The sequence below is a fragment of the Toxotes jaculatrix genome, chromosome 3 (genome assembly GCF_017976425.1).
Source record: "Toxotes jaculatrix isolate fToxJac2 chromosome 3, fToxJac2.pri, whole genome shotgun sequence".
NCBI classification, from domain to species: Eukaryota; Metazoa; Chordata; class Actinopteri; family Toxotidae; genus Toxotes; species Toxotes jaculatrix.
In genome coordinates this window covers 24,291,784-24,319,343 of record NC_054396.1, presented here as the reverse complement: position 1 = coordinate 24,319,343, position 27,560 = coordinate 24,291,784, and the positions used below count along the sequence as shown (strand labels likewise).

The following is a 27,560-nucleotide window of genomic DNA, read 5'->3' as shown; positions in this document are numbered from 1 at the left end:
TCCCGTCTGTCTCTCCAGGCATTTATATATTGCATCACGGCTGATTGCAATAGTACTGAACGTTCCTTTTTATATATAGCTTGAAGATATTTTCACATTTATACATCCACAACATATTCCTGTTAGTGTGCGGTCGTGTCTTTGGGTACATCATGTGTTATGTATGTACACTATACTAATATAGTACATGTGGCCAGTATCTGTTGTTGTTTTTGCTGGAGCTGTATGTGTTTATGAGTTAAACAGCATTAATCTAAACTCAGTCTTGGTAAGGTGTTGTGTCATTCATGTTTAGTCGGTTATCTTAATATTTATTTCATTCTTTTGAGAATGCTTCCAACAAACTGAGATGATATGAAGACAGCAAACAGTAAAATTAGCCCCCAGGTTTCAAAACATCCCATCAGTCACCTTTAATTGGCTTTGATGCTTTTGTTTTTCAACAGTCTGTGGTTTGGGGCTATCAACAAGACTAAAGGTCAGAAAATTTGCTAATTGCTGATGAAGGCTGGGATTTTCCTTGTACCTCACCAATGCAAAGGTCCTGAACTGAAGTAACAAAATAGAAATGTTTTCCTTGTTAGAGTATCACTGTACCAATGGTGAGGCTGAAAATGTCTTGTTTATCCCAAGGCACTGCAGGAAAGACCAAGAGTTCACCAAAACATTTGGATTCATGTCAACAAACAAACAAACGGACAAACTATGGGCCTAATGACTGATATCACCATCTTTCATTCCTGGCACAAGCTATGCAAAAACATTGTGGTTAGTGGTTACGGGACTCTGTATTTGCATTTTCTCACCAGGCAAGGTGATGAGAGACACGTAAATGTGAACTCAAGGGAATTCAAGGGAAACCTGAGACCGGCTGATGGTTCACGACCACGTGAAGTGGTTGTGAATAATTAAAACATTACAGGGAAGAAAGGACAGGTGCTGCAGCCAGCACATTCAGGACTACACTGGTTCAGCTTCTCTCATTTGCCTGGGACTCACCACATTCTGACACTGTCTCTATCTCACTCTACATTTCTGTCTGCATGTCTTTTTCTTTACTGTTTTTACTTTTTTTTTTCTTTTATGGAGATGTTTATCGTGAAGTCTCTACTTGTGGTTCTTGATACTGTAGCCACTCCTCCTTTTCTTTATCTCTCTTTCTCTTTCCTTTTCATAGTGGCTGCATTTGTTAAACCTAAGACATTCAGGTTTGACAAAGGTGGTGCAGACATCAGTAATTTATGTAAGGATAATTTTTTGCACTTTAAGAGTGGACATTTGTCTTTGTACACCTTTCAGCAGCAACCAACTACAGCTTATACTGAAGCAGCCTGTCTCACTCACTTCCTCCCAGATCAATCGAAGCAAGCTGGATCTCTGAGGAGGAGCAACAGTTATGGCACAACGCCCTAATTTTACAACCACACACAACGCCAGGGTGACCCATGTGTTATTTGTGTGGCCCTGCCCATTGTGCTGCCACTGTACAGTTACAGCTGCTTGGTTTAATTCAGTCATGAATGACTTGTAATTCTCTACTCTACTGATTACTCAGACACCTCTTCTATTTGCTTCTAATTGGCTCAGGCATCCATGGTAGACGTGCACCAGGTCTCATGCTCACTCGCTCATTCTTCCTGTCTGAGTCATTGATGGTTGCCAGACTACCGAACACTTTAAAACTTCTTTTTTCACTTTCTGCCTCTTCATAGATCACAAGCTCATGTGGTTGAAACCCTCAACGCTCTCTCACACTGACAGACTGGAAATAGAAAATGCGTGCGTGCAGACAGGCATGCTGCACACACACACAGTAACCTGCAGCAGACTGCCATAATAAAACTTACTGTAAACAAACCGGGTGCCGTAGAGAAGAAATGAAGTAGCAACTTCGTACCAATCTGATCAGATCTTCAAAAAATACTTCATTGTAGGTCAAACCACGACATCATGTTTGGTAGAGCAGAACTGAACTTCCTGTTAGGTCACCTCATTTGACCTTCAATACACACACACACACACACACACACACACACACACACATATTTAGCTTATGCAAACTGAAATGAATGACCATTCTAAAACTAAACTATTTTTGTTTCCTGCATTTTTTTCCCGCTTCTTTAAACGTCACTTTTTTTTAGTTAGTTTCCTTTGAACTAACTTTTTTTTGTGTACAATGGGTAAATTTGGGTGAAAAAAGAAAGTTCTTTTTGAAGTATGAAATAATTACATAAACATAGTTAGTTTTAAAAGTTTCTTAAGAGATTTTTTTTAATTGGTACTTTTCAGCTGTGCAGCTTTGACGTTCAGGAAGCTTTTGATTGACGTCATTACCAGCGTTTCTACTCATTCAACTAACTCTCACTAATTTCACAGTGTGACATCTACATTCTGAGAAAAACTGAGGAAATGGTTTTGCTAGCCCAACCATTTTCTCTGCCCTACAGAAACTAACATGCATGACCAGCCTAAACATTTTAAACAATCCAACCACTCTGGTTTCGTGCACTTCAGATCGTTTAAATTTGATGATTTTCATTTGACATGAAAGACAAGCTGGGAACAAACACATCCGCAGAGCTGGCAGGAGGAAACAAGCATTTAAAGTACTTCAGGTTTTTAATTTCCCTTTTGATTTCTCTTTAGTTTAGTTTTTCAATGGCCTGCAGAGCAGCCTTATCAACAATAGTGGCAGCGAATTATTAACACTCACATTACCAAATAATACATCTAACATTTAAAAGTCTGTAAGACTCAAACTTACATATTAAAGTTCCCAGATATTAAAGTTACATCTGTGCAGCTTTGACTTGTTCAGATGCATTTGGTGGACATGCCAGGGATTTTTAGTACAGCTATGAGACACTGTACATTGAGAAGAAAAGCCCCTACCATGATGTTTACCTTAATATTACTGTTTCAAAAGATTCCTGTTGTACCTACTACAAATAGTAAGTGGAACAGTGACAACCTTGTTGTACCTGTAGTCTTGTATTCTTGTTGTACCTACTACAGATAGTAAGTGGAACAGTGACAGTTTAAATACCAGTTTGCATCACAGGAATGAAGTTTTACATGGAATGTAATTTACATGGTATTTAACAAGTGGGGAAGCAGGAAGCAGTGGTTAAGAATTGCCATTGTTGGAACTTGGTATTTTTCTTTTATTATATACAAACAACACTAATGATAGTTATGAAAAAATAAATCATAACTCTGATCACATTCTTATAACATTTCATGTGTTTTTATTTTTGTTAGCATATCTGTTTGTCAGTATTGGTCCTTGTGCCTGTGAGAACTGATACAACATGAATTTCAAGAATAATTTGCTGACGAGTGAGAGGGAAATGATGAGAGTAAGAGGAGCCAAAAGGCAACACACAGGCGCAGGCAGCCATAGTACAGCAACAATTGCGTGGGCCATTCACTGGCAGTGAAACACCCTTCAGAACACTGGACCCTTGTTCTTCCACACACATCACTGCACACTACACAGCGTGTTGTAATGTTGATGGCAAAAATCCTATTATTTTGATCGGGTGTGAGGGAATTGAAGTAACGAGCGTGTTGGCCATTCAGTTTCTGTCGAGAAGGCGGAGATAGTGTGAGCTGCTGTAATTCAGCCGCCAGTGCCGAGCTTTTCTGCTAATGGCTCTTTAAAGAACCACATGGTCTTGTTAAAGAATAAATGAAAGGAAAAGGTATGAGGCTCCTCAAGTACAGATGTGAGTGAACAGAAAAGGATGTGATGCAAAGGAAATCATTTTGCATGTTTTCCAGGATGCTACGGAGGAGCCTTAATTCATTTTGATGTGTCAAGAACAGTAACTGAACAAGGCCAAAGGGTCATTTCTTAGTTAAATTATCAGTCAGAGGAAGTGTACACCTAGTCATCCTCCTTCTCTTGCTCCATGTAGGCTTGGCAGTTCCTTTCTCAACACTGCTTATAAACAAGTGTAAATATTGGTAATACTGGTGCAAGTGCATCATGATTAAGTGTCTGACACAGAGGTCAACGAACAGGATGTCTGTAATCCCCAAACCTTTTTTGTGAAGTCTGTCTTATACGGCAGGGAGGGGATGTCTGCTGGGGCTGAATTAGACTAAATATCCTTCCTCACAATAGTCACCCCTGCTGTACAAACACTGAGTGAGACAAATCAACAATGAGGAGAAAAACTGAGAAATTCTTGAACTAATAAGCAAACTTTGATGCTAGAGGCCACTCTATCGTCATTCCCAAGCTCTTTCATGCAGAAAAAAAACAGTTCAAAAAGGCATCAAGGTTGTGGTTTAGACTCTCTTTGAAGAAAATAATAAAAGCAAACATACACCACACAGCCTTTGACTTCAGGAATTTTCATTGTTTCATGGGAACAATTAACCTGGTTCCTGGATGCTATTTAAAACATCTTTTACTAGCCTGAAAGTTGACAACTGACAAAAAAACTTCTCACACGCCATTTCCGATTTCAGTGTACGCCAAACCCGATCTACTGGTTGAATGTTTATTTTTCAAATGTCCATAGATGCATATTCAGATGCATCTCAGTTTTACAAATGACAGTCAGTGGATTTTGTGTATCATGATCTCACAAACATACATTTTCCAAATACAGTAACACAGAACTCCACTAATTAGAAAAAAAAATGGGAAATCAGTCTTGGTCAGTAGTGTTATTGTAGTTCAGTGACTGACTGTGCACATCTAATACTGTTTTATGTGATATTTTCATTTCGGTTGAAAAGTCCTTTGCAGACTTCTAATATGACGGCTCCCTCTTGTGGATGACAAATACATTAACATATGAAGACTCAAAAGATCAGCCTAATATCAGATAGATTAAATCTGGCATGGTGTAAAACTGTAACAATCAAATGTCTTTATAACTTAATAGATGGGAGTACACATGGGTATGGAGAGCGGATTTTCTAAACGCAAGAGCGTTTTCTGGATGACTAAAGGCAAAACAGAGCAGTTGTCATAGGGGATCATCATAAATGTGCACAAAACAAACAAAACTCCCTTTGATGATGTTGATCAGTCTGCTGTGGTCGGGTCTGAGTTGCATCATACTGTAATGCTGTGGTCAGGTCTGAGTTGCGTCACGCTGTAGTATAGCCTCTCTGTTCAAATGTCTGCACAAAGTTGCAGCATAACCAGGTGCAAACAAATAGTGAACCCTCAGGTTTGTGATTGATTCATTCTGCAAAAAAACGGGTCCCCTTAAAGTTAGACAAAGTTTCTTACAAATTGACTGAACTTCCTTAGACCCATTTGACTCTAAACCCATTTGACTCTAAACTCAACTCTTAAATTCAAAACCAGACTTAACCTGAAGCAAATTCAAGTCCTGACTCCAGCCATCACAGAATAAATGTTATCTTCATCTTCATGATAAATGAAATGCAAGTCCTTAAACTAAGTAGATATTAGTGACACATTACTGTCATTGTGACTTCGCAATAAAAGGTGAACCATCCAAATGTCACAGCTGTGGAAGACGTGTGAGTACTGTCTATTTCTTAATCACTAAATGCCAGACTGTCTCTCCCCTTTTACAGCATGAATATGCTTTATTTAAATTACTGGAAAATAACATTTTATTTCAACACTAAAATGAGATATTTATTTAGAATTTAAAGAAGGTTTTTCCACAAATCCACTCATTTACTGAGTCCTGGATATTTCTGTAAATTTGCATTCTTTTAATTGAGCTTAAGCACTTATTTTAAGAGGAATATTAGCTCACTATAGCATTAAAGCATGTAAATGTAAATCTAGGCCTTTTCAAACACGAGACACTAAGCTGTAATAAAGATGGTACCAAAAGGTGGTGATCTTCAGCTCCAGTTGACTATGACTCCAGTGGCACTCACTTCTATCTTTTTCATATAGCTCCCTCTAGAGCCACACAAGAGTTCATTCAACATTTTTCACATATGCAGCCGTACTCCCCTGTAAACACACTTTGATGTGTTAAACTGGTGGAATGCCGGTGAATCGGTTTCAGGTTTTCACTCTGTCTTATGCTGTTCTGTTTAAAAGCAGTGAGCAGCACTGTGGAAACACGGGGGCACTTGCTTGATGATAGAGAACAAAACACCCCATCCCTGACTTTGTTGAAATGGAGGATCAACCGAGCTGAACGGAAGCCCCTGCATAAATATTCCATTAAGATTCTCATATATAATCTACACACCACTACATCTGGTCCATGATATTGTATAAACATCACTTTGAAGATATTCTCCTTGCCCAGCAGAGCAGTGTTTGAGTTCAGTGTTACCTCTATTACAACATTAATATCACACACTCTGCCTGGCTGCGAGCCCATAACGTGTCTTTGGGGATTAACCAAGTTAGTGGAACGATGCTGTGTTCATGCTGATTCTGCGAGCCAGGTTTCAAGGGAGCCATGAAAGACCAGATAATTAACTCAGGGGCCAACCAAATAAGTCATATTCTGATAAATTATTCAGTGTTTGCAGGCGGATGAATGTACTCCCTCCTCGCATTACAGGCAACACAATAGCGATTTACCGACACATAAGCAATTCATTGCTGTTCATTTTATTGCCATACCTGCTCAGATCCATCTGGATACACATTAGAGATTCAGCGAACGGTGTTGTCTTGCACAGTTAAAACAATGCTGAGAGCTGATGGATTAGAGTAAGACACTGCAAAACAGCTCAAAGTAGAACAAAACTACAAAATGTAAAGAGTGACTCATACCTCCTATGTGATGGAAAGAAAGTTTACTGCAAAAATTACTGTGAAAAACAAATCATATACAGGTTTTCATAATCAGAAAACCTTTACAAGAAAATTGCGTGTATCTAGTGTTGCTGTGTGTAAGACCTATCTGTGACAGCACATACATTTTGAATAATAAATAATACATAGAACATTTTGAAGATGAAGAGCATAAGATGTGGCTGAAAGCCCTGAAAAGCTAGTAAATAAACTAATTTTGTCACACACAGTGGAACAATGTTAAAAACAACAACAACATCGTTTTAACACAGAAATTAGTTTTCACTTTTTGGACTTGAAATATTAGATCATCTGAACAGTTGTTCATTATTAAATTAAAGTATGCGAACCAAGTTTAGGGGGAGAAACTTATTGACACCTGAAATATAGAAACCTGAAACAAACCTTTGTTTGTATAAACTTTGCTTTGGTTCTCTTCTAACACCAATAACTGCCCATGTAAGGTCCCGCATCCGTGTTTTGAAAACATAAACCATGAACAGGGCACAGTGCAAGGGTTAAATCCCCTGTGTTACCATGGAGACGAGGCTAGCGGTAGACAGTTGACAGGCGCATGGAACGGTAGAGGAGGGGGGAGGGGGGACAGAGGAGGAGGAGAAGGAGGAGGGAGGGGGTCAAGTTTGATTGACAGTAGAAGAGGCGGGTCTAAATAAAATATTCGCTGCTCATTGGCCAGATTTGCGTCACGTTGCCAGTTTGGAATGCAAATGAAAAGAGTTGCTGTGGACCGCCCCTGCTCTTCGCTCTTCTGCTGCCGCTGGTCGGATACAGCGAGCCACCGTCCAGAAATGGTGTAGAATATCAGGAAAAACGGCGAGGGAGCGCTGCCAGAAAGAGGAGCGAGGCTACGAGACTTTCGACAACGGTAAGGCGACGTCTGGTTTACTTCTTGGCGCGGGGTGTCACAGTTGGCACTGGGGTCATACCGTGTGTGTCGGAACGCGTGAGGTTAATCGGTCGCACAAGCTAACGTCTACTCGGGGCCCCAAAACAGCAAGCAGTAGCAGCAGCAGCATTTGCTTCTAGCTTGCTTGCTAACGTTGATGTTAGTTTAACGGCTAAGTTTAGTGTGCACAGCCGCATATTCTTAAACACACACAAATTTGTTGACAAATAAGAACCCAAGTAGGGCTAACTGCCTTAGCCAACGTTGTATTGGAATTCAGTGCCGGGAATCATGGGAAAAATCTATGCTATGAATGAAAATTAACGTGTGAGTTAAACGTATAAATGAAATGCTAGGGGTAGCAATAAGGTTACTTCTTCAGCTTTTCTAGTTTTAGCTAAAGTTAGCCAGGTGTTTTCTTCAGAAACTTTGGTCGCATAGGTCATGACCTTTGGCACAAATAAGGAGCCTGATATTTTGACAAGTGTGGGTCATAACCGTGGATAGTTGTAATGCTTTACTAGAGCTGGAATACTGTGGCCGTGGCCGTTCAGTGACCCCAGTGTGGGCAAAATAATACCAGAGTTAGAGTCATGCCCACCCCCCTTCAGTCCTTATGTGTAAAGCTGTAACGATTAGTTGGTTTAGTCAGCCATGTTGTTCATTGATTTTCTTGTCTTTTTTTTCTTTTGAAGCAAAAATGCCAAGCATTTGTTGGTTCCAGCTTGTCATGAAAGCTTTTCTCATATGAGATATCTTTGTGTCTTGGAATAGAGCTGCAACAGTTAGTCAGTTAGTTGATTAAGCAGTTGACAGAAACTTAATCAGCAACTATGTTGATCAGAATCCAACTGGTTGGCCAGTTTTATCAGCTGAAGTTAGCCTATAACAGATTAGTGGAGCAATTTGCACCCAGCGATATCGGGATATATGCTGCCCGTTATTCTGATATGAAACTTTTTTTTTTTTTATTTACAATACATAATTCAGGAAAAGATTGACTTAGAAATGGTGTTATCACATAGTGTGTATAGTAGAATGTGCTCTGGCTCCATTTTTACAATACTCATATCATTGTTTACAACACATGTAGCAGAGTATGCAGCACAGCTGAGCAGACGGTGCTGCAGAGTCAAGTGGTGTCTTCACAGTAAGTTGCTAAATAGTTTGAGAAATACATGTATTTTTATGTCAAACAACACGTTGACTACTTGACTAACTGCACACCATAGGCACCAAATAGATATTTTTCCATGGGGGCATTTTACATGCAAATCTATACAAAAAGGCTAGGTCATTCAGTTAATCAGTCAAAATAACCACCAGTAATCGATCACCAAAAAAACATAAAGATGTAGTGGATTTCACCAAACATTTGTAAAGCCACACTCTGATGCTGGATCAGTGTATTAGATGCTATTTAAATTAGTGACAATGTAATGCAGAGGAGTAAAAAGCACATCGAATACAGAGACTACTGCAGTTGTTAGTTGCTGTTAGTTGCCTGGCCTTGGTAGTGTCACTTCACTAATGAATGCAATTTGCCATACCTTCCACCCGTGTCCTTTTTATGAGGATTTTGATGTATTATAGGTTTATTCTTTTTTCAGAAGGTCAGGTTGTTAGTAGACAGAGTTTGTTGTAGTTAACTCACTTTGCAGTAGACTTGGTTAGGAAGTTGTTTAACATGCATTCCCCTAGAGCCAGTTAGGCCAGTTCGCTACTTTACAGTGTAATTGGGGCTGTAGAATGCAATCCTTTTGGTCTCGCATGTGACCAAAAATCTGTCAAGTGCCTGACATTGAGCTGGTTTGTCTTTGTGTCTGCATGTGTGTAGGTTTTTTTTTCCTACCTGCATTCAGAGAAGACCCACCCTTACTCTGCTTCTGATTACCATTGATCTTGATATTCTTCTTCGCTGTGCGGGTGGGCAAAAAGGAGAAGGAAAAATAAGGCGTGTGTATTTGTGAAACACTCACTGTGCTTCTAATTACCAATACGTCAATGTAGAAATACTCCATTACAAGTAAAAGTCCTGCATAAAAACATCCTACTTAAGTAAAAGTACATAGGTATTGGCAGCAGAAGGTAGTTAAAAGTAAAAGTACTAACTGATATATTATTACATATGAAATCGTTATATACATTTATTGAAATTAAACCATGTGAGAAGTTTAGAGGGAAAAATCGCACTTTAGTAAAGGCCAAAATGTAGATTTATACTAGGAATAACTCGTCCTGTTTCTGTGGCTTAGGTATGATGAAATGGCCTAAACAAAAACAAATAAAATGTTAGTCTAGAACCATGGTTGTGCAAGATGATGGGCTTTGTTGCACTGTATGAAACCAGTGAGTGGTCAAAGCCTGTAGGGGACTTTCTGACAACACCAAATTAAACATAGGAATGGACACAAATGTGTGTGCAGCACAATGCTGGATTTATCTTCACTGTACTATATTACTATTCCTCAAGTAAGGCCACTTACGCCTGTGGAAGCAGCTAATTGAGGTCTGTGCTACACACTTTCTCCTCATATTATCTGCACTCAAGAGGGTCACGTCATGCCCTGTAATTTGCTTATTTTAAGAATAAAAAGTAGCAACAGGCTTAATGAAGAAGCTCATAGATTTTTCTCAAGGCTACAGGGGTTAATTTCAGGGAGATGTTTGCTTTATCGGCTTAAAAGCATGGCAGCCTGTTATTATGGAATAGAGTAACCCCTTTTAAACCTGGGATCACACAGCCAGGGACAATCAGCTCGAGACAATTACTCGCACATCTATTCTAATACCTGACACCTGCTCTAATGCAGTAAGATATTATTTCAATAAATTGTCTTGTGCTATTTATCTGAGTGTTATGAAAAGGCTTATTTATCTCATGAGAGAGTGACAACCACATTGACCATGATCATTGACATGTGAGATGGCCCAATGCTCCCTCATTTACATCCACTCTACTTTCACTTGCACTATCTGCACCATCTACCATCTATTATCTATATATGATTTTTTTTTTTTTTTTTTTTTAATTGAGTGAAATCAATGTACCAGGACGTGTTTTGTTGACCAGGTGAAAGTTACCAGGTGTGCTCATGAATGTGCATGATGTCAGTTTCAGTCCCACTAACAGCCAGCATTTCCATTTATAGCCACGGACAGGTTGTCAGTAGGGAAATTGTTGTTTATTATTATATTGCTGACATAATGAAATATGATATGAAAATCCTGCTTGATTATACTGCACCAGTTTATTTTGCAATTAAAAGTGCACAGGTGTGTTCATCTTTTTACACAGTCTATTTCTGTTTAAATGTGACAGTTACCTGCTAGGTTTGATTAGGCAAAGTCAACATTCAACTGTGCGCTGGTAAAAACCGTTGTGATGATTGAAGGGAGCAGAATTGCCCTCAACCACATAAAAACATTGTTGTCACCCACTGACACTCAGCATGATATGTAGAAGGTTTTCAAAGATCCACCTGCTGGAGAAATTCAAGAACAGAGATAGAGAAGTGACACGTTTTCTGTTCTCAAGAAGAAGTGCTCATCTCCACAAGTAATAATGAAAATAAAGCAGTGATTTTTTTATTTTTATTTTTTGAAATAATCCGCATCTGTAACAAGCAGCACAGTATGAGTAACTGTGAGACAGTACAGTAAGTCTACTAGTACCAGTCTTAGCATTATTGCATTAAAATAGTAAATACCAGAGTTAGCTGAAAGGATCATCCTCTTATTAATATGGCCAAATTTCTGTATTATTCTATATTTGATATAATTTCAAATGCTTTGGATATTGAAATAATACAAGGACAACACATCAACATGTCAAATCAGGTCAAAGACCACTCTGACCCAGTGATGACCTTTGTATATCGCAGGTAAGAGGCTTATAGATAATCAGTTTGACTTTTGCACCTTCCTTCAAGTGTTTTAACTGTCTTAACTGTGAAGTTTCAATCAGGATACCACTATCAGGATGTGGTATTTTTGTTATGAGAATAAAATGCATGCAAAAGAAAAGACAGCTTTTCATGAGGGGAAAAGAAATTGAATGGCCTAATTTTTAACCTCATTAAATAATAAGACTCATGACTAATTCATACATTCATACAGTCCATAGATATGCAGTAAAGAATATCTTAGGCTTAGATCACAATTAATCTCCCTACTACTTTGAAAGGTAGGTGTCTTCAGTGACCCAGAAACTTATTTGTTGAACTTTTGATGTGGTCTGTCCACTGCTGGTTTTGATATCAAGTTAAAGTGCTTGTTACTGATGAAGGCTGTGAATCACTACATTTCTCAGTGCTGCTGCTCATCTCAGCTCATACCTGACCTATTTCTTTTTTTCTCTTAGTGCGATTGACGCCTGAGAGTGATGCCTCAGAGACTCCTTTGATAGAACAGTCTGGATTTGAATGTGCAGCTAATCTGCAAGCTTTGCCAGAACAATTTGACTGTACTATTTATAGATCAGAAGGAGAATCTTTCATTTTATCTGTCAGTCTGCTGCCCCTCTCAGTCTGTCTCTGTGCTTTTCTGGCTACTTCGCCAATGGATATTTTGAGAGTTGTTAACCGTCCAGGCAATTTTTAGCATCCATGGAGCAATTTGCACCTAGAAGGCTAGGGTCTTACTAAATGAAGCTGAACAGAAAAAGACCACAGGCCTCTCGGGAGAATCAAGTGAAAGTGTTTTGTATTTTCACAGCGTGAGGCTACATGTGCTGGAATGGCACACACACACGCTCAGCACACTTAACCTGGATAGCAGCCAGAGTCTCTTTGTACTGGTCTACTGAGCTGTGGAAGGCAAGGTCCATCTGAGTCAGATGGCTCAATTACAGCTTGCCAACCAATCTTGCCTCGGGATCAGAGGGTATCTCTGTCTTACACAGCCTAACAAAGGCACTGCCCTGCTTGTTCTGTTTGGACAAGACCCATCGACCGCCATCAGCCTCAGGGGATGACCCCCAGCATCATCGCGAAAGTACTGCTTTGTAGAGCACAGGATGTGGATGCTGGCTTTTACATTAGGGATTCAAAGGCAAGCCCCTCTCATCCATTAGGAATTAGACAAAAGTAAGTGACATGTAGTGTGGTCTGTCAAGATAACATGTCTTCTATCTTGCGCTTTATGAATTCAACTTTTAGTGTCCCATACCATCACTGTGACTACATTGTGTTAATGTCATTAACTGCATTGCTGTTTTGTCTTAATGTTTTTACGTTTGATATGATCTGTCCTGACCACCTTAAGTCTGCCCTTTGTTATGTCCTAGTGGAGCCATTCCAAACTAAAATAATATTTGATATAGAGCTGCACTGATTAATTTATTGATTTACTGATCGATAACTCGATCGACAAAAAAATAATCAACTATTTCAGTAAATAATTGATTGTCAAGGTAATAGCCAAAAATGCTATTTTCAGCCTCTCAGATTTCTTTGCAGTTGTGACTGTTGGTTGGTCATTTTTGACCAAGTAAAGGAGAAAATAATCTGCAGATTGATTAATACTGAAAATAAGCCCTAATTCAGAATTGGACACTTCAATATATTGAGGACAGTTAAACCTGCGCAGGTAAATTTTCTAATAAAAAAAAAAAAGAAAGATGTTTAATAATAATAATTGTTCAGTCTAAAATGTTATAAAATAAAAAATTCACACTACAATTTAAATTGTAATGTCTTTAATTTACTTGTTTAGTCAATTACAACAATTAAAAATCCCCCAAATATTCCATTTACATTAATATAAAACAGAACAAGATTCTCAAGCAAATTCTCTCATATAATTTGCTTGATCCAGTGAATGTTTTTGCTTTGTGCAAATGATTATTCAGTTATCAGAATAGTTGTTAATTAACTTTCTGTTGATTGACTAATCAATTAATGGATTAAATTGGATGTGTTGCAGTAATGCAGTCTCCTCTAAGGACTGAGCCTGAATCACCATTTACACTATCTTAATTTTCTGGGGGAAAAAAAAAAGAACAACAAAAATTCAGCCAGCTATAAAACTCTGTCCATAGAAACTGATGAGTCTGGCAGGCAGATGCTATATCCCCCCCTGTGTGATATAAATAGGCACTCCTCACCCAAAAAAATAATTGAAGACATACATAGGTAGACAGAAGTATCCACTGAATATATTCAAGCGAACATCTGAATCAACTTGGCCTGTTTCTGTACAGTTCCTTCTTTAGTAGCTCTTATTGCCACACATCGTTTTGCTTCATCTCAGACTTTTTCGGATGAATCATAATGGGTATGTAGTTGGTTTATTTTCAAGCAGACTTTTTAGTGCATTGGCTGGCAATGTCTTTGATGTACAAATCTAATAGGAAGGCTCATATGGTTCCTAGATCATTTATTTTTATATGGCTCCCCAGAAGAGCTTGTTAGGCGTCAGCGTTCTTTAAATTGATAATGAGAGTGAAAGTCCTTTGAACAGAAGGCAGGGTTTGTTTGTCTTAAAGCCCCTCGCTGGATCATCCCTTATGCCTCACTTCACCGTGACCGCTCTCTGTTTATTCTCGTATCCCACCACAGTTTGGGGTCCCCCGCCTGTCAGATGTTGAGGTCGTTCATCAAGCAGCTCATATCAAACTGAGCCACCCCATCCCTGTTCCTTCCATCTTGTTTTGACCCCCTCCTTTGCCGCGCAGCTCTGTTAGCCAAGTGTGAGACTCAAGGCTTTGCGTGTCTGGCTACACCGCCAGCTAATCTATATGCTAATGAGAAGATAATAATCAATGAGGTTCACGCATGGTTGGCCCCAATCAATACCACATTGCACCAGCAAACGACTCAAATGGCTACATTTCATACAGCCAGACAGTTGGGTGGCGTGTTAATGTGGTGGGGCAGACCATAAGTATGCTATTATCCTCCGGTTTTATCTACCCTATTCCACATAAATGAATTCTGTTGTCATTAAGGAGAGGTTTGAATTCAACTGCAGAGCTATCCCATTTCACTTTTATGAGGGAATTCCAATTTTCTACATCTATTGTTTTGCATTTCATTTCCATACCTGCTATAAATAGGTGGTTTGTCTCCTGCTGTGACTTGGGTGGCATGTCCCTCATAGGTTCTGATCCGTATAATTAGGGCTTTAATGGTGCTGGTTTAGCAGGTTTAGGGTAAATTTTGTTAGAGGTTAAGCCTGTCTTTACCTCACATAGCAGGCAGGCACTTGGTACCTTGTTGAAAAGCAACAAGACAGGCATTTTATTTTTTCAGTGTCAGTCATGTCACAAAATTGATGATGATCACTGGCCTGCTAGTAAGATAATGGGTTAGATGTTCGATCTGGCCAGAAGTCACTGCTCCTGTCCTTAGCTGAAGGTTATGATACAAATTTGGCTCACTCAGAGCTGGAGGTTATTTGTGGACATAGTGCTTTGCATAAATGGTTTAAAATCTTCAGTCTTTAAATCTGAGGCACTGAAATCGAAATGGAACCTTTCATTTTCGGCTGTCGAGACCAAGGCTAATCAAAATAAAGAGTATGCTCGGAGCTGTCATTTTAATGAAATACCTCATTACCTGAGATTTGTGGCTTTTTAAAAAAATAATTCAGATGATGATTACAGTCTACCTTATGTTGGGGAGTCTATGTATCCTACAAAAAAACAGTATTCAGGCAGCAGCAGAGGGGGAGGGGTAAAGAGAGTAAAATCATTACCATCATCTTCATTAGAGAGGATCCTGTTGTCCAATCAGCATGCTGCTCCGCACAGGGAATCCATAGGCACCCCGTTGGCTGTCGCTAGGATACCACATAATCAGGAGGCAGGCCGCGGCCTGGTTGGTGGAGTGGGGTGTTGATGCTGGGACGACGAGCTCGCTGTGTGTTGGGGGTAGACAAGAGGGGCTGGGGGTTTGGATACAGCACAGAAACGCACTCGCACGCGCTCATTCACTCAGTCAGCCAACCAGCCAGCCACTCACTTAGGCAGACAAAGAAGAGCAACATCCTGCAGGAGGACAGCACGCTCCCGGGGGATGGGGCATCATACCCCTGCATCGCGTTGGGGGGGCCGGAGGAGGTAGGAGCACTAGGGTTAGGGGGCTTTGTCTCAGCAGCAGAGTACCCCACCACATAACACAGGCATACATTTCTCTGTGGATATCCAGGCTATTAAAGCCATTATGATACATCAATCGATCCGTGCAGCTGACAAATGTATTCTTGTGGTATGCTTAATGTGGGTTGTCAGACTTTTCCTATATGTGGACTTAAGGATGGACACTGATGGAAGCTCCTGTACTTCCTTACTGTGATCTAAGCTCTGAAGAGCCAGCCAGTCTGTCTGACAGACTCTTAACAGCTCTCATCTTCCTGCAGGCTATGCAAATCCTCTAGACACAAATCTGACAGTCGGTTCTTGCGGTCTTGTAATGGCAGCATGAGTAGATCAATGTGTCCTCTTGTGAGGGGTGCAAAGAGCTGAATTTGTGTTGTTATGGTGTTGACCGGCTCTTTGCAATTTTTTACAGGCTGCTGGCGCTGCTTTGATGTGCTCTGGTTTTACCACTTTGCATAGGAACCAGGTTTTTCCTGACATCAATGCAAAACTTGGTTGTAGTCATGGATATGGGGTTCAGGAGTGTGGGGGGGTGGGGGGGGGGGGGGGGGTTCTCCATCGTACCCCTTCACTGATGCATGGGTGACTCCTCTCAGAAAGGGGCTGAAGGCATCATTACCAGAGGGGATTCCCTCCCGTCTACACACATGAGGAGGGAATGGAAAGCAGACTCTAGGATGTAGGCTAATGACTGCATACAGGCAGACAGGCTTTGGCAGCAGTGCTGCTTTGTTTATAACCATGAACCCACTCTGCCTTTCAGCTCTCTCACAGATGCAAATATGTAGATGTGAAATTTTTAATTCATGATAGTCGCTGGTGAATGTAAACCCATGGTCTCTTTGTGCTGGGCAATTCAAGAATATACTTTAGTAATTGTACTAAATTGATTTAAACCCATTTGTGTTGCATTTTGTCTGGGGTTGTTGTTCGTATTTACTTTTGGTTTGTCTGACTGCACACATCGACCCTGGAGATTCTTGCTCTAATGCTCTTAAGATTTGTCCTGTTTTGCCTGTTAAAGCATTTTTGTCATTGAAATATTGATACGTAAATGCTAATATGAGTGTTTTCTGTCATTGTTTTGAATCGTCCAAAGTTTTCAAACACACACAGTTCTGCAAACTCAAATTCCAGCCATTTCTCGTTCAGTGACTGATTTGTTTACTCAAAACATTTTAGAGCTATTTAGGACCGTTCTGCTTTTGCCATTTTATGGAGTGGCATATGGTTTAGTAAGATTGCAGTTTGTTTCCAAGTCTGCTTTGTAGTGTAAGTAGGCTGTAGAGCTGTGCTTTGGCCCCTAATCCACTCAAAAGAATAATGAGGAGGAGGAGGAAATAGCTTAAGAATTGCGGCATGGCAGCAGCATTGCTCCTTATTTAATTACTTCCATCACACCCTCTTCCTACTCCAATCCATTTAAAATCCTGAACCTGCTCTCCCAACCTTCGACCCTCACATGCTCTCTTTCCCCTCCACCTCGCCCCCCCATGCCCTCCAACCTCCAAAAAACTAAATGTGTGCATCTCAACTTCAGGGCTTGAAATTCGGTCCTCCCTGTTTTGGCCGTTCTTTCCAGCTCTGTTAAATCTGTCATGCTGTTTGAATCCTCTTCCACACACACTCATTAATCCCACCCTCTTCTCTACACCACCAGCATCTCAAATTCTTGATGAGTTCTTATCCTCATCCCTTTTTTTTTAATCAAAGCTCAGCTTCATCAAAGACTTCTGAACTTTCTTAATATCCATTTAACAACATAATCCTTGCTTTTTTTTGCCTCTACCAAGGAAGGATACTTTCTTTCCTCCCATCCTCTTTGCATCTTCTCACCTCTCATACTGAGCTACCCTCCATCTCATTTGCCTGGAGAGCTCTGGGCCTTTTCCTCCTGTGCTAATGGATAGCAGAGCACCAGGGGACCAGGTCTTAAAAAGGCTTTTACGTAAGGGGGCTAAATCATTTGTTCTTTTTTTGTCCATGGTCATGATTGACAAGAACAAATGGATATAGCAGTCTGAGCAAAGTGAATGTCATGTACATGTTGTTTTGACATAGTAGTTTCATATAGACTAATTGCTGTTAAAAGTGGAATGGACTCTCATCAGCAGAGTTTGAGCAATAATTTAGTCCTACGCTCATATTGAAGTTGATGGTGTGGTCTTTGGCCCTTCATTCAGGGAGTTTTGATAAAAATTTTGTGTCATATTTAGAAAAATCTCCACTGCTTTCCCAATTAGCTTTAACCAAATGTGCAGATTCTTGTTTAGGTGAAATGCTCCAGTGTTTACTTGGGTGAAATTTAGAGTGGCCACTAACGTTAGCCAGCTACCCTCCCTTTTATGCTGAGCTCACTGGATTTCATTAGCTTCTCTAACCAGCTTCACTCTGCCTTGCATCACTTTTCGTCTTTGGAGAATGAAGTCAGGCGCACCGTATAGTGTTTCAGAGTTTGTGTACGTAGTCTTAGAAGCCTACCAGGGTAGTTTATGTGAACAGGCTCCTAAACTGGATGTAGAATTTCTGTTATAAATTTGTGCATTAAAATAAACAGACTTTCCGAGGAATCATTCATTTCCGAGTTGATGCTCAGATCCATGATTTCTGTATCAGATCTACATTTGTGTCTTCCTTGACATTTTATATATTCTGGTGGTGTCAAACTTTCTTGAAGTTGACTGGCTCATTAAATGTCATCTTACTGGGGAATTTTTAGTTTTTGTTCAGATGTTTCGTAGCTTCTCAGATGTATTTTTTTGACTAAAGAAAAACTTTTGGGTTTGGTTCTAAAGAAGTGAAATAGTGTGTCATTTTTCTCTTTTCTCTTTTTTTTCTCTTCCAGGCACAGGAGAGCCATTCAGAAGAGCAGGGGGTCAAAGGTCAGAAGAGCAGAGGGCACCATGGAGAGTGAGCCGGGGGCCCCTGCCTCCACGGCCAGCAGCACCGGGACCACCACCTCCACCACCAGCTCCTCCAGCACCACAGCTGCCAGCAGCAGCACTAGTAGTACCTCTAACACTACTGCTACTACTTCTACCACTTCCACTAGCAGCAGTAATGGCAGTAGCAGCAGTAGCAGTAATAACACTATCAGTGGTTCCAGTAGTAGTTCTACAACAGGAAGACAGGCAGTGCCTCAGATATCTGTTTACAGTGGAATACCAGACCGACAAACAGTGCAGGTGAGTTTCTTGGCTTCGGTAAAATCGATGACAGCTTGATATTAAGTTGTGATGTGCAGACACACTCAGACCACATGCACATACAAATATACATAAAGCAGCATACTTTCCTCTGCTTTACTGCCCTCTGTTGGTGCATATAGTGCCACACGCTGGTTTCTGAAATTCCGTTTGATTCACTTTCTAATTGGATCAAGTGAATGAAATAAGAGGCATTTTTTTCTTTTTGGTCGATATGCTGATGAAGGAAGCTCAAATAAATGGTCATTGCACAGCATTTGTTCAAGTTGAAAAAAGGAATGCTTTCAGTCCTTTGGTGCTTTTGACCCTTTGACCCTGAGATAATCCTCTACACAGGCTTACCCTCCCTGAATAAGGTCCACTCAACTTTTAGTGCTGATGCTTTGACAGCAGGGTTTTTGTTGTGTTCAGCCCTCCTTTTCTTGTACTCACCCTGCTGACAGTTAAAAGGCAAACACTATTGACACTAAAAGGCCCTCTGAGCTTTAGGGACTGCTAGTTATTTATGGTCAGTGAGAGTTGAATGCATGTATGTGTTGCATCTCTGCTAATTTTACCCTCATTCCAAGAGGTCTGGGTCCGGAGGGTCCACTGACACCACGGACCGCGGGTCAGCATCCTTTGTGGTTGCTTGGCGACTAGGCAGGGGGCACTTTCAGAGGTGAAGGGTGAGGAGAGTTTTTCCCAGTGGCAGAGGTTTTGCTTTGTTATAATTAGGTCAAAGAATCGTTGAGACTGGGTTTATTTATGTCTGCTTGCAATAATGACAAGTTTTAGACATTTTGAAACACAGACTAGTCATATCTCTGTCTCAGACGATCAATACAAATCTGTGTACACTTTCTACAATCATATCCACTACTGAACAAATTCTGATTCAATGCATTTTATTCAAGGGTGATTTATTGTTAGTTTTTTGATAACGAAATTAGGGCTGCAACTTACAATTATTTTCTCAATTACTTTAATTCATCTATAAAACATCAGAAACTGGGGACAGAAACCCACGACCCTGAGAGATTGAGTCTCATGCTCTACCAACTGAGTTAACTGGGCGGCTCAAAATAAAAGTGAGAGTAAAATACAGAATATAAATGTCAGTGTCATTCGTCTCACTTTGGTACTTTGAACAGCGCTGCTTGTATGCATTTCCATGTAAATAAAACGCCACATGGCATAAGGAACAGTTTTGCCTTGAACCTAGAAGCTGTATTGACTGCTACCAACATAGTTGGGTAATTCAACTTACATTTCACCTTGAGGTTTGTGGTGCCACAGGCTGATTTTACGATTTTACAGCATGTATTGACTGCAGATCCAATGATTTCAGGCAGTGTTGTACATAGTGTACACAGTTTTTTCAGCGTGGGAGTGATGTGAATAGCAGGAGCAGGTGTGTGATTGGGGAATGTAGGAGAGGGGCAGAACACACACACACACACACACAGTAGAGGCACAGAGCATTTGTTTTTCGACAGCTGTGTCGATATTTCATGCTGGATTTGGGACAGATCTGTGGTTCTGTATCAGTGAAGCTGAATCTCGGACTACTTGCTTTTCTGGTTCGTTGCCCATTTAAATGTAATATATGCAAACTTGTTTTTGCGCAGAGTGCATTACTCAACTATTTCTGTCTGTTTGTCTTTATATTCAGGTGTTCCAGCAGGCACTACACAGACAGCCTAACACGGCAGCGCAGTACCTGCAGCAGATGTACGCTGCTCAGCAGCAGCATCTGATGTTGCAAACTGCAGCCCTCCAGCAGCAGCACAGTCTCAGCACCGCTCAGCTCCAGAGCCTGGCTGCTGTACAGCAGGTCAGCGAACGGCCTTGAACGAATCATTCTTATGGTGTAGAGAGATGATCATTGCTGTTATTGTTGACCTACTGCAAGACATGTTTCAGGAAATGATGAATTTCTTTCTCCCTCTCTCTCCCTCCTTCCTCTCTCTTGTGTTGTAATAGGCCAGTATCGCTGCTGGACGGCAAAGCTCCTCACAGAATGGCACTTCATCTCAGCAGACAGGATCGACTCAGGCTACGGTAAGTGCAGTTTTGAGTGTTGGGCCTGTCTTCTAAAAGCCTCTTAAGTTCAAGTTATCTTTGTTCATTACATTATCATGGAACTAAGTTGATTTCAGCAGCGAGATGCTCAGGAGAAACTGAGCGTCACACTAGCACTAGATATTTTAAGTGTTAAAAATATATATATATATATATATATATATTTTTTTTTTTCTTGGCCTTGTATATTTAACGTGTTGTTTTCAAGAAAGAAATTGGTGTGTTGATATACATACCAGCAGAGGTATAGAGGTGTGTAACCTAATTATCCTGTTCATCTTCACTCCCACAGATTAACCTGACCACCTCCCCAGCAGCGGCTCAGCTGATCAGCAGGGCCCAAAGCATTAGTTCCACTCCCACTAGTATTTCCCAGCAGGCTGTTCTACTGGGCAGCCCATCCAGCCCCACTCTCACGGCCAGCCAGGCACAGATGTACCTGCGTGCACAGATGGTGAGACTGCAGACACCAGAGGCATAGCCCCTGGCACATTTACATCAGTGTACATATGTGCATAAACACAAGCACACACACAAACTGCTTGAATAAATAAGCACATCCCAGCTCACATTGTTTCCTCTGGAGGCTAAGTGTGTGTGTATTGGGCTTGGTGTATGTGTTATGCATGCATGCGTTGCCACCAGAGTAGGTGGTCAGGATAATCTGTCCGGCCCCAGAGGGCTGCTTACAAACACAGAAGGGAATGCCTTGAATATGCATGAATTCTCTGAAAACATTTTTTGGAGGTCACAGGTGTTCTTTCAGCTGTAAGATCTAAGATCCGGTTGTTTTTAAAGAGTTGCTGAAGGAGTGTACAGTTTTTACTGGTATGTTTTGGTGCAGCTGGTTGTGGGTAACTTGTCGGTTTCAGTTTGCCGTCATTGTGCAGCTGGCAAACAGACTGTTCCTGCCACCTCATTATGACCAAGTACAGTGCATTGTGTTTGATCCTTCTGGCAGGCAGCAAAACACATTTGTCAGTTTCGATTGCCATGGCTTTTATTTATGGTATAGTCTTCTGGTGCTAAATTAGTGCATAAATTAGTGTTAAATCTTTAATTCATTTCCTTTAATTGCTTGTTTTTCCACTCTTAAAGATTCAAAACAGTGGAAGTATATAATTATAACCGAACTGTTGTATCAGTATGTTCAGTTTACACATTCTTTTTAGGATAAAAATATACAGACAGACAGACAGACAGACAGACAGGCATGCTTATAGATTAAAGAAGAATTCAATCCAAGAAGCATTATCCCACTCTTTAGTTCTCCTTTTTGTCTTTGCGTGATGTTTTCTTTATATTGTAAATATTCTAATTTGCACAGTTTTGTGTTACTTTGATTGCATGTACACTTATTGTTTCTGCACTTCATCCTGTTTTCTTGTGAGCCGCCTAACAAATAAATTTCCCCACTGTGGGATCAATAAAGTCCAATTATATCTTATCTTTTTCAGGCCCAGCAGAGTAACCTGGTGCAAGTGGCCAGGAGCCTGGGCCGGGCTGTTCCCCTGTCCCCTCAGCTCATCTTCACTCCAACAGCCACAGTGACTGCTGTCCAGTCGGAGAGCTCCACACAGGCCTCCTCACAGGTAGACTTATTGGAAATTATTTTCAATAAAAATATCTTTAATCTAGTGCTAATGTCCTGAACTGGATCCCTCTTATAAATGTAAATTCAGCATTAGAGAGTAGAGGTTTTGTAACTACAGCATAAATGTTTTCACAAATCTGGCAGAGCAACAATGAATGAAAAGATAAAAACATATTACACTTGCACCTGTTATATTAACAGCATTAGTTTGAAAGCTTTGTTAAAGTACAATGTTTGTTAAAATACTCTCCTTCAACTCACTTTGAATATGTCTGTAATCTCTATGTTTCTATCCAGAATCAGGTCCAGAACCTGGCCATACGTGGCCAGCAGGGGGCGACCACATCTTCCTCTCAGGCTCAGACCCTGCAGGCTCTCAGTCTGAAGCAGAGCCCTGTGCCTATCCAGCCAACGTCATTGATCAAGAATCCCAGCCAGGGGACGCAGGGCACCACAGGAGGGAAGGCCAGCACCTCCGACAGCTCCTCTGATGGAGGGAAGAAGGGAGATGGTGCAGCAGTCACAGAAGTCCGAGCTATAAACATGAGCCGCAGTGTTACGGCCGTCAGTGCTCAGCCTCTCCTTGCTCCAGGTAAGTAAAGCTTGCGATCCCACAGCCTGAAAAGTTCACTTTAACGTTTCATTTTCTAAATTTATAGACGAGACGATTAGAGAAGAAATATAAACAAAATAAAACAAACATAAGTAATCACTCAGCTTATTTGTCTGTAACACCAAATTTTGTTTAGTGTCCCAAGTCAAAAATAAACACTGAATGCATTGATCAAGTATTTCAGAACTTGCTCGTTAAATCTTCAGGTTTATCAAACGAGTTGTTAAACTGCCTCAAAATTTCACCATGGTTAGCCTTGATTTTTGATATTAGGTAAGTGTCAGTATTTGTGTTCACATGCACACATGGTCCACATTGGTTACAGTGCAAATGTGTAGGTGTGTATGTTAAATTTTGTAGTTTACTTTACTAGAGGGTCTGTGTTATATCTGTACAGACACGGACACTCAAAATTCCATAGGAGGTTTGTTTTTATTTTTGTGGGCAGATAAATTAAACTGCCGAATTTTCTGCCAACTGCTGCGCGGTTCTTTTTTGTAACCCGTGCACTTTTCAAACCTTAAAATAGACGTGAGGTTTCAAGCCGCTGTCTGGCGTACAGTAGAAATGTGCTCTCATGTTTATGGTAAGATTAGATGAGAAAAGAGTTTTTACACTTCACGCTTTTAATAGCTTTCTCTCGGCTGTTAGTGTGACATGTCAGGGCCTGCATCACAAGCCCATTCGCTCACTGAAGGGGTGAAACCAGCCGTATTAAAGACAGCGTGTTGGGCTGTGTCTGGAACAGTCGAGCTGCTTTGTGTACTAGAAGCTGTGGAAGGCACAATGCCACACAAGAGTCTTTCTAAACCACTTATTGTGTAATTGGAAGTCAGCAGCTGTTTTTTTTTTTTTTTTTATTCTTCTTAGGTTGAATGGTTGTGCATATGCCAGTTTTACAAGCTGATTAAGTCCAGTTCAGTCCTTTCAGATGGATTCATACTGCAACATCACATTTTACAACATAGTTTATAGTGTGGACGGTACATGAGCCTAAAAATATGACGATGTATGTACTGCATTTGTTTATGTCTGCTGGGAATGGTAACTGTGTTTGTACACGACTGTGAACCTTACGCTGCAGTACACAGTGTTAATGCATGCTGTTGTTTTTGTCTGCCTATTCAGATGTGTGCACGTGTGTGTTCTGGGGCTTGTGTCTGGGAAAGGAGGGGGGTGGTTGGGGATTATCTGAATGTGTCAATGCACAACTGTGTCTTGCTTTGTTGCAGTAATGGATTCACATAAGATGAAAGGGAGGATGGAAGCTGAAAGTCTGGCTGCGTGCTGTCTGAAAAAAATTAACATGTGTTGCCATAGCAGCAGGGCATGAGGGACAGGTGTGCACATGAGATGCTGGGGAGTTAGTACACTGTGGGTCAGGAAGAGGAGAGGCCGTATGGCTCGTTGATAGGATTCAGATTAGGATAAAAGCTTGGATTCAACTTGACTGTGACTGGGTCATTATGCACTTTGATTTGTATGCTAAAGTCACAAAGCTTTTTGTCCTGACACTCCACTGTCTCCAAAATTTCATCAAATACTGTTACGGTTGACATTGAGTGTCCTGTTACAGCTAATAGAAGTGACAAACCACTAATTTAGCCACAGGAAATGTTGCTGGTGATTGGTGTCTATAACCTTGGCTTTAATGACTAGATTTTAGATATTATTAGGCGCTGTACCTAATTAGCAAGTTTTTAAAGGTAGTTAATTACTTACCACTGCTGAGAAGGCATTTAGTTACAGTAATAGTTGCTGTATTACTTTTACTTTCCATCCTAAATGAGTTGTGTTGGCCTCACATTTATTGGGTTAATTGTGGGGTAAGCCTGCAATACCAGCATAAATTGTCTAAATAATGTGTAAATCTTTTAGCACTTTGTTGGCACATTTTTATGCACTTTGCTCAGAATTTCAACAATTCTGACAACACTTCAGTGCAATCTTGAGGTACTAGTACTTGTGTCATACTTGACACACATTATGTTGCTAATAGTTCTGTACTTCTCTGCATTGTAGTCCTTCTTTGACTTAGGTAAACAGTCTGAATACTTCCTCTACCACTGCTTGAAGGCATATTAAAACTTAGGAAACTGATAAACAAATGTCAGTGAAGATTTAAGGAGACTAGTAGTAGTAACAAACTGTGTTGTTAATCAACCTCAGCTTTACTTTTCTGGTGTTTAACGTGACTCAACAGAGACTAGTCTGTCCTGATCTGAGAGGACAGCAAAGATGGAGGAGGTGTGATTAATTGTGCTTGCTATTTCTGGTCATCTGGCTATCCAAAAGATGTTAGATCATTTTGGGAAAATGCTTCTGTTACAGTGTATGTCACAAACATTAAGAGTCAGTCGCTTTCCCTTGAATAGGAATTGGGCTGGAAACCGCTGTTAAGCTGTCTGGCTTGTTGCAGCAAGTATTTGATCGCCTCTTCTTGGCAGGAAAGAGCCACCTTCCTATAAAAACCACAGCAGGGAACCCCCAAAAGCACCATACTCATAGATTAAAAGAGCAGGACTGCACATGATGCCTGTGTCTTGGCAAAATTATGTAGCTGCTAGCAACAGTATCAGTTGCCAGTTTCACTTGAATATGATTACGAAAACCCCTGGAAAGGCAAGAGACTAAATGCTCAAGTAACTTTTTCAAAATGAAAACCCAGACTTCAACTTTATGTAAAACTTTTTCAGTGTACAAATAATGCAGGATTGAAAGGGTCAGGCGGTACCCAAATTGTACACTCACTGTAGAGTATACCACTGCTAGAATACAGGAGTCCGACATTGGTTCTTCTAATTTTGCTAGTGTTCTCTTCATGCTAATCCCCATTTAATAAAGTATCTGCAAACCTGATTTTGAATTGTATTGAAGTGAGGAAAGATGGCGTAAGGCCTGCTGTTGCTCTGTTGTTTTAGGCTGGAATGTGTTTCAGGAAAGTAAGCCAAAGCGGCAGCCAGTGAGAATGTGGAAACCCAGGGATTTTCCAGGGCCTGGTGCTACACACTCATCAGGAACGTATACTGTCCTCAACCTCAGGACACTGCACAACTATGCACAAACATAGTAAGATATCTGCACATTACGGGGGAGTGGAGGCCAGTGCCACATACTGCAGATTGTATGACTGCATATATGCGTGTGGGTGTGGGGGCCGGAGTCATTCCAGTCCTTAATCCTAAGACCTTGAGGGGGAATTGCAGTTAAATGAATTCCCCTGTCTTCCTCTTCTTCCAAGTCTTCTCTCTGTTCCTCATTAGAGGCTTGAGAAAGTTGTCAAGATTCATGGGGAAGGCTGGTTGTATCCGGTGTGCACTGATTCAGAAATCCCCCTCCTTCACTCAGACTGAGGCTGGGAATCTCGAGTTACCTGACAATTTGATTCGACTTTGAATTCAGAGTGCTGCAATTCAATTACAAAACAATTCTTGATGCATTTTGACTAATGTGCAGCAGTTTTCTATAATTTGTCTTGTTTTGCGGCCACACTTATATACATGCTATATAACAATTAACATCAGCCCAATATTCCATTCTCATTTAGTGTACAGTGTGTGCGTTGGTGCTGCGAGTTGTATGTTGTATTTTAGTTCCAGTGTTTGCTATATTGAGCAGAAACATGGATTTTCTGTGACAGAATATCAGGGCAGGTCCTTTACAGCTTGGACTATGTTAACAAACACATCTTGTTGTCCTTGTCCTAGTTCTAATATTTTCAGGATTCATTAATGACCCAAAATGACTGAAACAATGATTCGGTTGCTTTGTCTGTCGATCAACTAATTGATCAGTCACCTATTCATTTCATCTCTAGTCTCATCAAACTACTGTTTCCAAGATCAAAATATTAACTCCTCATGCAAAATAAAGATATTTGTAGGATATTTTTCCCCCTAATTTTAACACATTGGGGTACTCCTTTGTACCATGCATACTCTTCAAAATAAAATTGCACCTACTTTCAAAATTCAGATTAAGGAGTTTTGTGCTGAATCTTTCAAGAGAAAATCATGATGCATCTAAGAATCAATTATTTTTGTGCCACCCCCAGGCGTAGCTGCTGAACTGGTGGATGTTGTTATCCCCTGAAATGTTTTTTTGTGTGATTCATCTTATAGGCGGCCATCTTTGATTATCATACCACTGGCTGTATCCACCCATCCAAGGCTCCCATGCATTTTCCTCTGAAGATTGTAAATATTAACTGAAGGCCTTCTGTGTGTTCCATAGCTAACCGAATTTTCTGTTGGTGGGTTCCACTGTGTCTCACCATGTGAAAAAGAAAACACTTTTCAGCAGATCCTGT

At 40.6% G+C, this 27,560-nt stretch overlaps 1 protein-coding gene across 2 annotated transcripts in view; it reads left to right on the top strand.

Moving 5' to 3' along the window:
* Window positions 1–7,537: 7,537 nt before the first annotated feature.
* phc2b (polyhomeotic homolog 2b (Drosophila)) overlaps window positions 7,538–27,560 on the top strand; it is a 32,822-nt gene continuing 12,799 nt past the window's right edge. The window contains exons 1-7 of one of the 2 annotated variants that reach the window (XM_041034140.1): window positions 7,538–7,652; window positions 18,620–18,959; window positions 20,635–20,796; window positions 20,946–21,023; window positions 21,337–21,498; window positions 22,502–22,636; window positions 22,936–23,230. In XM_041034140.1, the coding sequence (XP_040890074.1) occupies window positions 18,678–18,959; window positions 20,635–20,796; window positions 20,946–21,023; window positions 21,337–21,498; window positions 22,502–22,636; window positions 22,936–23,230 (1,114 nt within the window). In that variant the 5' untranslated portion in view covers window positions 7,538–7,652; window positions 18,620–18,677. The remainder of the gene's footprint in view (window positions 7,653–18,619; window positions 18,960–20,634; window positions 20,797–20,945; window positions 21,024–21,336; window positions 21,499–22,501; window positions 22,637–22,935; window positions 23,231–27,560) is intronic. The other variant, XM_041034139.1, reaches the window with a different exon arrangement.